General features: G+C 37.3%; 1 protein-coding gene across 7 annotated transcripts in view; it reads left to right on the forward strand.

The window, feature by feature from the left end:
• The window catches only part of DROSHA (drosha ribonuclease III), a 72,051-nt gene that overhangs the window by 24,172 nt on the left and 35,951 nt on the right, over positions 1 to 11,928 (forward strand). For all 7 annotated transcript variants that reach the window (XM_046924421.1, NM_001396361.1, NM_001396360.1 and 4 more), the window contains 3 exons: positions 2,922 to 3,091; positions 8,092 to 8,216; positions 10,535 to 10,634. In XM_046924421.1, the coding sequence (XP_046780377.1) occupies positions 2,922 to 3,091; positions 8,092 to 8,216; positions 10,535 to 10,634 (395 nt within the window). The remainder of the gene's footprint in view (positions 1 to 2,921; positions 3,092 to 8,091; positions 8,217 to 10,534; positions 10,635 to 11,928) is intronic.

Consider the following 11,928-nt stretch of genomic DNA (forward strand, 5'->3'; position numbering starts at 1 on the left):
CATTGATTTGGTTCTACTGAAGCAATTTACAAAATAAGCCATCAAGCCACATGTGGCTGATTAACTTGACCTCATCACAAAATGAGAACAAGTTTGACCTGCCTGGACTGTGTAGCTTGAGGGTGTTTTTCACTTACTTTGGAGTTTTTATATTCTGGTTTGTTTTCCTTTAGTTCAGAAGTCAGCTCGTCCTGTGTTGTTGGATTTATTGGCAGGGAGAGATTAGTCTGTCTAACATGTATTCCTCTGTGCTTCTCTTCTAAGGTTCCTAGTTCTCTAAGTCTTTATAAATATGGCTTTTTTCTTGTTATTTCTGCATATATAGTTTGTTTCTAGCATCTTTATGATGATTTATTTCAAATTACTTACACATTTTTTATTCTCCATTTCTAGAGAGTGGGAATCCATGTCCTTCAGTTATTGTTGCAAAACGTTATTTGTGTCCATTAAAAGAAGATATACTGTTGCAACAGATCCCCACTGATCCATCAACTGCTTCCTTGAAGATAGAAATCAGTTGATTTCTCATTCTTCCTACTTTTCTTTCTTATTTTTCTACAGTGGTCTGAAAATTCAAGGTTTAGGATGCCAAATTTTCATAGAATCATTCAATAGCTTAGGTTGGAAGGGACCTTAAAGATCATCTAGTTCCAAATCCCCCCTGCTGTGGGCAGATCAGGCTTCCCAGGAGCCCATCCAACCTGGCCTCAAACACATCCACAGCTTCTCTGAGCAGCCTTTCCCAGTGTCTCACTGCCCACGTTTTCAGTGTGAGATACTTAAGGGTGGTGGGGGTAGCTTTGAGTGAATCATGTCATGTTTGTTGAGTGCCAGAGATGCATGGCATGCAAAATAGTTGCTGTATTGTATTTCATCATAGATTTTTACGATGAAAAATGTGTTAAAGAATGAAATGCTCTAAAACTATTTTAAGTTTCCAGCTATGGCATGTTTTGACTTGAGAGGTCCAGTCTCTGAACTACTCTTTAGCAGAGCTGCTTGTACTTGTGCCCTTGTACAATCTTCAGTAGGTAAGGCTGTGCATTCTTTCAGAAATTGGATGTGGGCTACTTCTTGCAGAACAATCTAAACTAGCTGACAAAACCAAAAGTCTTGCAAGTTGAATTCTTCTTTAATTTGAAGGAAAAACTAACTTTTAAAATGTCTCTAGCTCTTCAGAAATATTTTCTGTTTCCACTGAGCTTTGGGGTTAATTTTCCCCATTTTAGATTCAATCTTGGTGCTTCTTGAAATCCATCAGCTCTATGTCGCACCCACTGCCCTGGGCAGCCTGTTCCATGCCCACCACTCTCTGAAGAACCTTTTCCTAACCCTCAACCTCACACAGCTCCATGCTGTTCCCTCAGGCACTGTTGCTGTCACAGAGAGCAGAGCTCAGTGCTGTCCCTCTGCTCCCTGTGAGGAGCTGCAGCCACCATGAGGCCTCCCCTCAGCTCCTCTGCTCTGGGCTGGGCAAACCCAGAGACCTCAGCTGCTCCTCACACACCTTGCCCTCAAGACCCTTCACCATCTCTGTAACCCTCCTTTGGACACTCTCTAATAGTTTCACATTCTTCTTATATTGTGACACCCAAACCTGCACTCAGCGCTGGAGATGCAGCCACAGAGCACAGTGGGACAACCCCTCCCCTTGCCTGGTGGCAGTGCTGGACCTGATGCATCCCAGGGTACAGTTGGTCCTTTGGACTGCCGGGGTAAATTGCTGAATGAGGTCAATTGTTTTAGGAGGCTGAGTTGCATTATTCCTTTTCATCTTTCCTGTTACAGTGTAGTGCTGCAAGCCCAGCTGGAACAGAAGTGTTTGTTTCCTCAAGTGTCTTGTGAAAGGCATCTTGGGCAGCACTGCTGTGACACTGAGATTCTGCAAGACTCTTTATATGTGCTAGGATCATGTTCCCTATGCTGTGGCATTATCCTCCATACCACTTGAAGGCTTTACTTTTTCTCTGTTCCTTATTGTGTGTGTAGCGATCGAGTGTGTACTCCATGGCTCTCTTGGAAGGGAGATTGACATTTTTACTTCTGTCAGGAATGAAACTTTAAGATGCCTCTATAACTGTAGATAAACTCTCCATTGTTGGCACAAATCTCCCTGACCTCCTCCTTCAGAATTAAAGCACTGTAGTAACATGTCTGTTTTCTTACTCAGATGAGCAGACATACTGAATATGAATAGTCGGTGTCTTCTGAGTGGTGTTTTGCCAGGACTATCACTCATCTTTTGCTGTTTGTATGTTGACAACTCTTAACTGGCTCCCTGGAACTGATCAGATGTTTATTATGCTGTCTTAATTCCCTGCAAGCAGCCTTTGCTGTGCATATTTCCAGAGGTCTGAGAAGTATTTAGCAGTTTTCACATGCGCTCAATTCATTTAGTGACAGAAGACAGCATGGGGCTCTTTAGTCTTCATTACTGCAGGTGCAGCATGTAAGCACCACAGATGAATTCAAAATGCAAGGATAACTTACTACATTCATCCAGAAGTATCCTGTAAAATTTTGAGTGGTCCTTAAAAAGCTGCTTGGATGCCTAAAGGCTTTTTAACTTTTGTTGTGAAAGGAATGGTAGAAATGTGAAAAGGAAGACATAACCAGACTACATAACTGATTTGTTCTGCCTATTCATTTAGAAATTTTTCAGGCAAGTTAGAAACTTCAGCATTACAGTATGATGAAACTGTTTTTCTTGCTACTGTTACCATTATTGCTTCCAGTTTAGCAAAGAAGTGTGTTTTATGCATGTGCACTATTCATGAGTAAAACATTTGCTTCCTTATTTGTCAAGTTGCTTAAACATTTTGCATTTTATTTTGCTCATCTAAATATTTTATGTGCTCTGTGTGTTCCTTGTGCTTTAGGAGTGAATATCTGAAATGCATTTTATTTATTTTTTTTTTAAGATGGAGGGAAGGAAGTACTGTCAATGCATCAGATTCTTCTCTACTTGTTACGATGCAATAAAGCTTTGGTGCCTGAAGAAGAGATTGCCAACATGCTTCAGTGGGAAGAGCTGGAATGGCAGAAATATGCAGAGGAATGCAAAGGGATGATCGTTACCAGCCCTGGCATGGTAGAACAAATAATTAAGACAAATTAATAACTCAATAACGTGTACATATTTTGTTTCAGAGAATCTGCTGGGGTCTGAGCTGCCGAGGGCAGAGATGACTGGAGACAGTTACAGATTGCTATAGGAACAGTTTATTGCATTATTCCAACCCTGGAAAGAGTTTTATCTTTTGCTGCCCTACCCAAGGGTAGATTTCCAGAGGAGCATGGTTTCAGTGTGCACACTGAAAGGAATGGCTATATTTTTAAGTGTAGGGAAATGTTATTTGCTCTGCATTTGTATTTTTTCTTATGGTCTTTATGTATATGATCTTATTCTATTTTCACTGACATACAACTAGAGAATTAGTAATTATTTGCTGTGTTCTTTCATGTTTCTCTTATGACACCCTACCTCTATTTAATGTGCTCTCTATAGATTCTGCCCTGAATATAGAGAACATTCTGCCTTTCTGTCAGTTTTTTCCCCACATCATTTCTTACGCTGCTGTCACTCACACTAAAGAATTTTATGCACATAAATGGGTGCATCGGTTAATATCCGGTGCCCAACTTGAAACCGATATTGTTTTGTAGTTTTTGGAACAGTTAGTATTTAAAGCATTAATTAGTTAATTAAAAGTATTTAAAGCATAATTAAAGAAGAAAGGCTTCTTTCAGCTCCAGCGTATGTGCAAATTTAGCTGATTTTTCTGAATTTCACACTTAAGAAACGTGGGTTGTGAGATTAGAAAGCTGCAAAATTCTGTCCACATGGCTCAGCCAGCATCACAAAGATGGTGTCTCAGTAATAGCGGCATGTTTTGGGCCTCAGTTTGGAGTTTCCCGCAGCTTTCTCTGTTGCAGGACCTTTCTTCCTCTGACTTCATTTTCCACCTTTAATTATTACACAACTTCTCAGCTTCTTCATAAGAAAAAAAATTATTGTGGTGTAATCTTGCCTAAAGGGGAATTTAATTAAAGAACCTCTCCCCAAACTGAAGCCATGGTAACTTTTAGATAGATATTTTAAACTCCTATTTTTAAATATGGTAGTAATACATTTAGCAAATTACTTAATTAATCATAACTTGTCAGATTAATTTTTTTTCCCTTGATTTCATTCAGTGTTTTTGTTCTGACTAAAACTTCCTACACCAAAAGGAAAATAAGACCATGTGTGGGAACGTGAAATACAGAATACATGTGAACTCTCAGTGTGGAAAACTCTACATGAGGTGGTTAAAACTAAGGTAGAATCTCGTAATAGTAATTGTTAGCCTTAATTGCTTAACTTACTATTGCCAATGGTTTATGTGATACAAATTATTTGGTAGTGTCTTCAGCATTTGAGTGATACACACTAACATAATTTCGCTGAAGATACACTGTCTTCAGCTACCTGAAAACTTGGTGGTCTTTGTTTAACTTGAAGGTATGCATATGCACTCCTTTTTGGCATCCCTCAAAGAACTGCAGATGTCTTTGTGCACAAGACAACACAGTTTGAGTGGCAGTGTTAATTCTGAGGTTTTGTGTGATTTTTACTGACAAACTTTGCATTCTACAAAATGTTTTCGAAGATGCGTGGACCTCAAAATACGTAAGCATAAAAGAAATCTGCAACACTTTGAAAAGTTGTCATGTTATAATGCCATCCTTAAAACGTATTTGTATCTGAAGAAGGTGATGATATTTTTCTTAGTTTGTTGATTTTTTTTTTCATTGCCACGTATTCAGTTGAGTATGAAAGTAAGTGAAAAATGGGGTTTAAAATATTTTCTGTGCATTTTAGAGGGTGAGAAGATAAAACGGTTCTATTAGAGAGACAATGTGAAACTTTTAGAAAATGACAGCTTTTCAATTCAATTTTATCCACTTGACACAACAAAGTAAAAACACTAAATTTTATTTTGCTGCTTTCTTCCACAATGTCACTTCAGAAGTAATTTCTCTTTTGAACAGATCCAATTTTTCTATAAAATGTGAAGTGAATCTTATGCATGTTAGAGGAAAAAAAATTGATAGGCATATGTCCCACTTAACCACTAACAATAGCTCAGCATTATTTATAACTATTTAATTTATTCATAGCGTTTCATTAGTTCAGTGAAAATTTTTTAGAAGAGATTTAAAGGTTCAGATTTTAATCCTTTTTAATACTTCACTCTTTCTTTTCAAAATGCTGCCTCTTTTTCTGCCAGTAGAAATCCATATATTTGTAACATGCTTTTGTACTACATCTGCATGCAGTCCGAACCTTGCCTTCTACTATGAGCAAAGCCTTGTCTGATGAGGTTTGGAATAGGAAACAAAGATAATGGGTCTCTGTTCTGTTAGAATTTCTTGGATTTGGGGAAATGTTAAAAACAGGATTCTGAATGTGATTCTTAAGTGATCTCTGACAGCCCTTATGAAAGAAGGGAGGGATAAATGTCTGGACAGAAAACATCTAATTTGCTTATGTCCTGTTTGCTGGTACATACCTTATACTGTGTATTTCTTTGATGCTGTGTATTGCAGCCCCAGTAACGGAGGTAATCTGGTGTTCATTATACTCTGGGAGGTATGGGACACGCAGTATACAGTACACTTCTCATAACCTTCACAATTTTGAAGCAACAATTGTGATAAAGACTTAAGTTCTTCTGTCCTAGTTGTTAAGCATGTGTTAACAACTGTGTAATTGAGTGGCACTTGTTGGAGCGCATCCAGAGGAGGGCCACCAAAATGATCCAAGGGGTGGAACACCTCTCCTACAAGGACAGGCTGAGAGAGCTGGGGCTGTTCATCCTGGAGAAGAGAAGGCTCCAAGGAGACCTAATAGTGACCTTTCAGTATCTAAAGGGGAAGACTATGAGGAAAAAGGAGACGGGACTCTCTAGAAGGGTCTGTTGTGATAGCACAAGGGGAAATGGTTTCAAACGAGAAGGGGGATTTATATTGGATATAAGGATGATTTTTTTTACAGTAAGGGTGGTGAGGCACTAGAACAGATTGCCTGGAGAGGTTGTGGATGCCCTGTCCCTGGAGACACTCAGGGTCGGGCTAGACAAGGCTCTAAGCAACCTGATGTAGCTGTTGGTGTTCATGTTCATTGTAGGGGAGTTGGGCTAGATGACCTTTAAGGGTCCCTTCCAACTCAAATGATTCTGTGATTCTATGATGATTTAAAACAGCTTGATTTAAGTGATCCTGAGCCCACATGTTTTACACACAGAGCCTGCTACAGGTGTACACCCTGCAACAGATGTGTTGAAAGCTCTTCACACTTACTTTTGAGGATCAGGTTATTTGTCTTTACATGTCTAAAATGTGAAATATTTGAATACAAAAGCATTGTATCCTTAATATAATGTTTTTTTAATCAGTGTACATAGTATAATTATAGTTAATGTGTTCTGTTAATCATATTTTGTCTTTTTGATTCTCAGAGGTGATGCTGTGAAGTAAAACCATATATTAAAAAAAAAAAAAAGTAGAAAAAAGGAGGGAAAAAAAGGAGAAGTTCCAGATTCTTAACATTAAGAGGGGAAAAAAAGCAACTTCTGTGAAGGTTATCGCTCCTCCACCCACCCAAATCTTTTCAATTTGACTCTGGAAAAAAAGAGCACACAAAAACTAGATACACTTAAACTTCAAGAATTTAAGTTCTGGCTGAGAGAACTTCTTTATGCCTGTTAAAAATCCTTTCCGTGTTTTTCATTAGGTTTTGCTGCTCTGTTCCTCCTATTGGAAGTGCTGTGGGGAAAACCTTTATTCCTCTTTGTTTAAAATTTGCTAGCATCAGCTAAGTAACTTTTTTTTTTAGTGGGCAGCTATTTTCTGTCATCGTATCCAAAGGGAAGCTGATAAGCATTTTTCCCTTGGTAAATGTTTCTCTATCTGCAAGTCCCAAGTTTTAGGTAATCATTTTTTCTAGAATAGATTGGAAGTTTTGCCACCTGAGGAGGTTTGCCTTTATTTCTAGAATTGGCTTTGCTTATCCATGCAGAAAATGATTCCTGTGAACAGTTCTCCGAAGGTGGTTTGAAGGGTGAAAGCTTTGTTCTTGACGCACTTCATATTGTTTTGTGAAGAGAATGGTGGGAGCTGTTTCTGTAATTCCAAAACTCATTTTTGAGAAGTTCACAATGCTCAATTAGAAGTTTTGAGATGCAGGTAACTAGAAGTAATGTCCTTTTTCTGAAACCTTAGACAAGCAGAAAATATTGGCCTCAAACAGCTGATTGTGAAGTAGGGAGTAAACAGGCATATAACGAAGTAGATTGGAAGGTAATGGGGAAAAATATTTACTTAGAGACAAACTGCAACTCGAACAGAATTTTTTAAATGTTAGATAAGTTATCAAGAGCTCTGTAAGCAGTATGTCTTCTGCAATGACGTGTAATTACTCTTTCTGCATTTTAAAAGGAGGTGATTCTCATTTCACCTTTAAACTGTCCTTTTTAACTATAGAAAGACATATGTTTTGAAGCATAAGAAGGAGAGCAGTCTTCTCATTATACAAAACTATATTCCTCGGTATATGTATCAACCTAGGAGTCCACTTTTAAATTTTTCTTGTGCTGTTCAGTCTTTATGATTGAATGGATCTAATAATGACTTTGCTTACATTGGGAAATCAGGAAGAGAACTAAAATTAGGGAAGTAACCTAATCTTACTGAAGTGCTCAGGCATGTGGGAGCTTGGATGCCAGAATTCTAGTCCTGATTTTATCTCCAAAGTGATGCTCAACCAAAGAAAGCTGCATTGGGTTCTCAGAAGTAATCAAACTGTGTATTTCTTAACTTTTAAAATGAAAATAGACTTCTCTTTTTTCCTCTTACAGAGCTAAGTCAATTAACTTTATTTCAATCATTGCCACTGCAAAATATCGATTATAATATAAAGGATTATTTTTATGTGTATATTAAGAAGCTTAAATATTTCTGCTTCATAGTTCCTGGACAACGTGGTCTAGAAACAAAGGAATTTCCATAGAGCTGTTGTGAATTAGGTATGTTTTGTTTTTCTACTAGAAACCCAGCTCAGTTCGTATTGATCAACTGGACCGTGAACAATTCAATCCTGATGTAATTACTTTCCCCATTATTGTCCACTTTGGGATACGACCTGCTCAACTCAGCTACGCTGGAGATCCTCAGTAAGATGCTTTTCCTTCTATCTTCTGCTCAGAAACTCAGTGTCATTAGTGACTTAAATATGCTTATCAATATGACGTAAAGCATAATGCTGATGGCATTGGACAGTAGCTTTTGTAAATTTGAGAATGAAATGCATCTTTTTCTGGTTTAGTTCAGGAACTTCTGATGCACGTGCAATAGGAAATTTTTTATCCGGAGAATAACTCTTCTAGGTGAGACCAAGGTTGCTGTAGTTCTATTTTATTTCATTTCCTTGAGTAGCCAGTTGTCATTTTTATTTTTATGTTTTGGGGGGGAAGAGAATATTGTAACAGGAAAAGGGGAAAACTCTTCTTCTTCAGGCAGTGTAGTGCAGTATATGGACTTCTGAGCTAGAGGATACATTTAGATCATTTTGTTTAACAGCCCTTGAGTGAACCTACCTTCAGTAAATTTAAAGTCACTGCCTGAACTTTTTTAGTCTACTGACAAGGAGAAGATTCTAGGCAATAACTGTGCTGTTGTGCATTATATTAAAAATGACTGATTTCTTTTGTTTCAGAGCAGCTACTTGACTTAATTAGATGCTCTTCAGCTGTTACATTTAGTAATGTATAATGTATCCATTTCATTTTTGCTTTCTTCATGGCAATTTCGTTTCTCTGCGCCTTGTCATCTCCTTCTTTGTTGTTTCTTTTTATGACTTGTAGGGTCGAGATTTCAGGGGACTCTTCCAATAATTCAGTTTTTTCTGAATGGTGATAGAAAATACAGAGCCTATCTCTTGTGCAAGTGTAGTTAAGACTGTAGTTTTCCTCTTGATTTTTCCTCCAGCGTTACTTAATGACGTTGAATTTCACTTGCACTTTTGAGGCCCAGTCACTCCCATGTGAATGTATGACACAATATCCTGAATAGTTTTAAATCACCAGCCAACGTTTACTTCAGTGTTTTCCCATTTATATGAAAAAAAATGATACCACCTTAGTCTGAAAGGTTTCTAACTTAGTGATATAATAGATTTTGCTAAATTATGCACACTGTTGACATCTTTTAATTAGCTTTGATATGTTGATAATGAGGAAAAAATGATATGTGAACTTAAACTTACACTAAGTCACAGGAATGAGAAGAGTGAGTGCTGATCTAAACAACAACATACCTTCTTTTTAACTATGGGTGTAACTTTTAATTTCTTAATCATTTATCTTTTTAACCTATAAGAAAATTAGATGAGAATATGCGAACCACCTCTGTTTGATGCTGAATTTCCTAATGGAGAATATTTGAATACCACATAAATTACTTTTCTAACATTGTGTATTCTAACTTTCTTAAAACAAAAGGCCATGGAAATTTAAGTTGGTTTTGTTTTTTTCCCCCCTCACTAGAGCTGTATGGAGAATTTGGAAGTGCTTCTTTAATCAAAGTAGCAACCATAATAAATCTCAGCCTTAACTCTGGTGTATGTGTGAAGTATGTAATGCTCAGAAAGGAATTTCCCATAGTATGTTTTTTGTGACATCCTAATACAGAATTTTTGTTACTTTTTCATATTGTCATCTGTTCATTATTTCTCAAACGTAACTGCAATAACACAGTTGGTTCTGCCCATATTAGTAGTAAAACGTATGTTGTACATCAAAATGTCAAGTTCTTATTTTGAGGCTGGAATATCCTCATCTTAGTTTGTGAAAATCAGTGTTGGGTTACTGGAGGGCTTCTATGGATGAGCTGTTACATAAATATATGCGTAATTAAACACTCCTGAACGATGAACAGGCAAGGTAGTTGGATAAAACTAGAAAACTTATATATATGGTAGCCATAGAAAACTTGGCTTTCAGTTTCCACAGGGAATGAAACTTCTCCTTCACAAAATGCATATGTGCAGCTCGTGTATGGTAGACCTTTTTGTTGTGTGTTTCATTGGAATGTCTCAGCCAGTGTAAAGGCAGACACTTCTTGCAAAAGGTAACTGCTTTTCAGGGAGCGATAGGGAGTGAAGAGGGAACCTTCACCTGCATGAATGGAGGTGTCACACTGTAGGAAAGTCTTTTCAGTGGGTGGAGGTCCTCCTTCAGTGAGGATGGGTGGGTATCTGAGACTTTGTCTTCTGCCTTGAGCTTTGCAGTTCATCTCACACTGCCTCAGCTGTTGTGCTCATGTCACTGTAGCAACTGCAGAGGCACTGCCACCTTTCTTGGAAAATGCTTTGAGATTTTTCTGGAGCAAAAAGATGCTTATATCTGTCTGTGTATTTTAGTTCAGAAGGCCAAACTATGAGGGACTTCTATTGTACTGACTAAAATACTTGTTTTCTGCTTTTGTCCTTCAGATACCAAAAACTATGGAAGAGTTATGTGAAGCTGCGTCACCTGCTAGCTAACAGTCCCAAAGTCAAACAAGCTGATAAACAGAAATTATCACAGAGAGAGGTATGCTGGGCCTTCCTGTATCTGATAATTGAGCACGGTAATTCAGGATGGAGTAAAGCTGTATGACTGCCCTTTTTATGGAAACAATAGAAATCCTTCACAAAAGGTTTTCTTTTCAGGCTGTTAATACAGATTTTATTTTTATCCTTGCTTGCTAGTGAATGGATTTTTTTTTTTCCTTTTTTCAACTCCCAGACTACTGCAAGTTTTAACCAATTACAGAAAATGATCCTTGTGGAACCATAACTTCTTTATAGCCCTTGCCTTTAGTGGTTTCAGGAATTAGCATAGAGAAGGACTTTTCATTTCAGAATGCTCTTTTAAGTGTCTCATAATTTTAAACATTTCTCTTTTGAGATTAAAAACTGCCACAGTTGTGCATGGTTTTAAGCACTAATTTAATAGGCAGTCTTAGTGAATTCCTTAAGATCTTCAAGTGATAGAACATTAAAAAAAAAACAAAAAAACCCAACAATTGGAATAATCTGATTGCTCTTATTTTCAGTAGAACTTAATGACAGATGAGGTGTGTTTCGAGTTTTGACTTTTTTTTTCATTTTTCTTCTCAAAGCAGTGAGAAATAAACAATTCTTAAGTGTATGTGCTCAGCCAATAGGGAATTATAATTAGAATAATAGTCACCAAAATAGAGACTAAAGTAATCTGTCCTAAGGTATCCACCACTTAAGATTGTGGACTAAAGCTTTGCATTTATCTGATGGTTTGTCTACCAGGCACTCCTAATTGAATGACTTACATAAAAAAATATGTAGGGGGGAGAAATGAACTTCTTTGGTACATGATGGAATTAACTGCTGTTGTGGTTTTATGTATTAAAAAGCTTGTTTATTTTAATTATCTTTAGTTTGGTAATGCTGTGGTTGTGGAAGCTGTTTGGTATATTTGACAGTATGCCTGTTTTTATTATTACTGCAAAGCATACTATGCTGTTGCATGAGGAAGAGACTTAGTTAACTTTATACCTTTATATAGGTATACTTATATATAGGTATACCTATTATATAGGTATACTTAGTACCTTTATATAGGTACTAAGTAAGTTTTTAGCTTCCTTCCCTGTAAATGTGGGGGAGAAGAGCCACTCATGATTAAAAACTCAGCAGTGGCAAAATTTTTAAGGAGAAATTGTCTTGACCCAATAAAAGATGGAATTATCTTTGCTACAGCTTTCCCCGCTCAGAGAAGAGCAAGTTGAAAGGGAGATCATTGTGTTACGGACATCTTTTTGTTACGGGTTAATGAATGACTTGTATATAAAATTGTAGTGGATTTG

This window comes from Gallus gallus, chromosome 2 (genome assembly GCF_016699485.2).
Source record: "Gallus gallus isolate bGalGal1 chromosome 2, bGalGal1.mat.broiler.GRCg7b, whole genome shotgun sequence".
Lineage (NCBI taxonomy): Eukaryota > Metazoa > Chordata > Aves > Galliformes > Phasianidae > Gallus > Gallus gallus.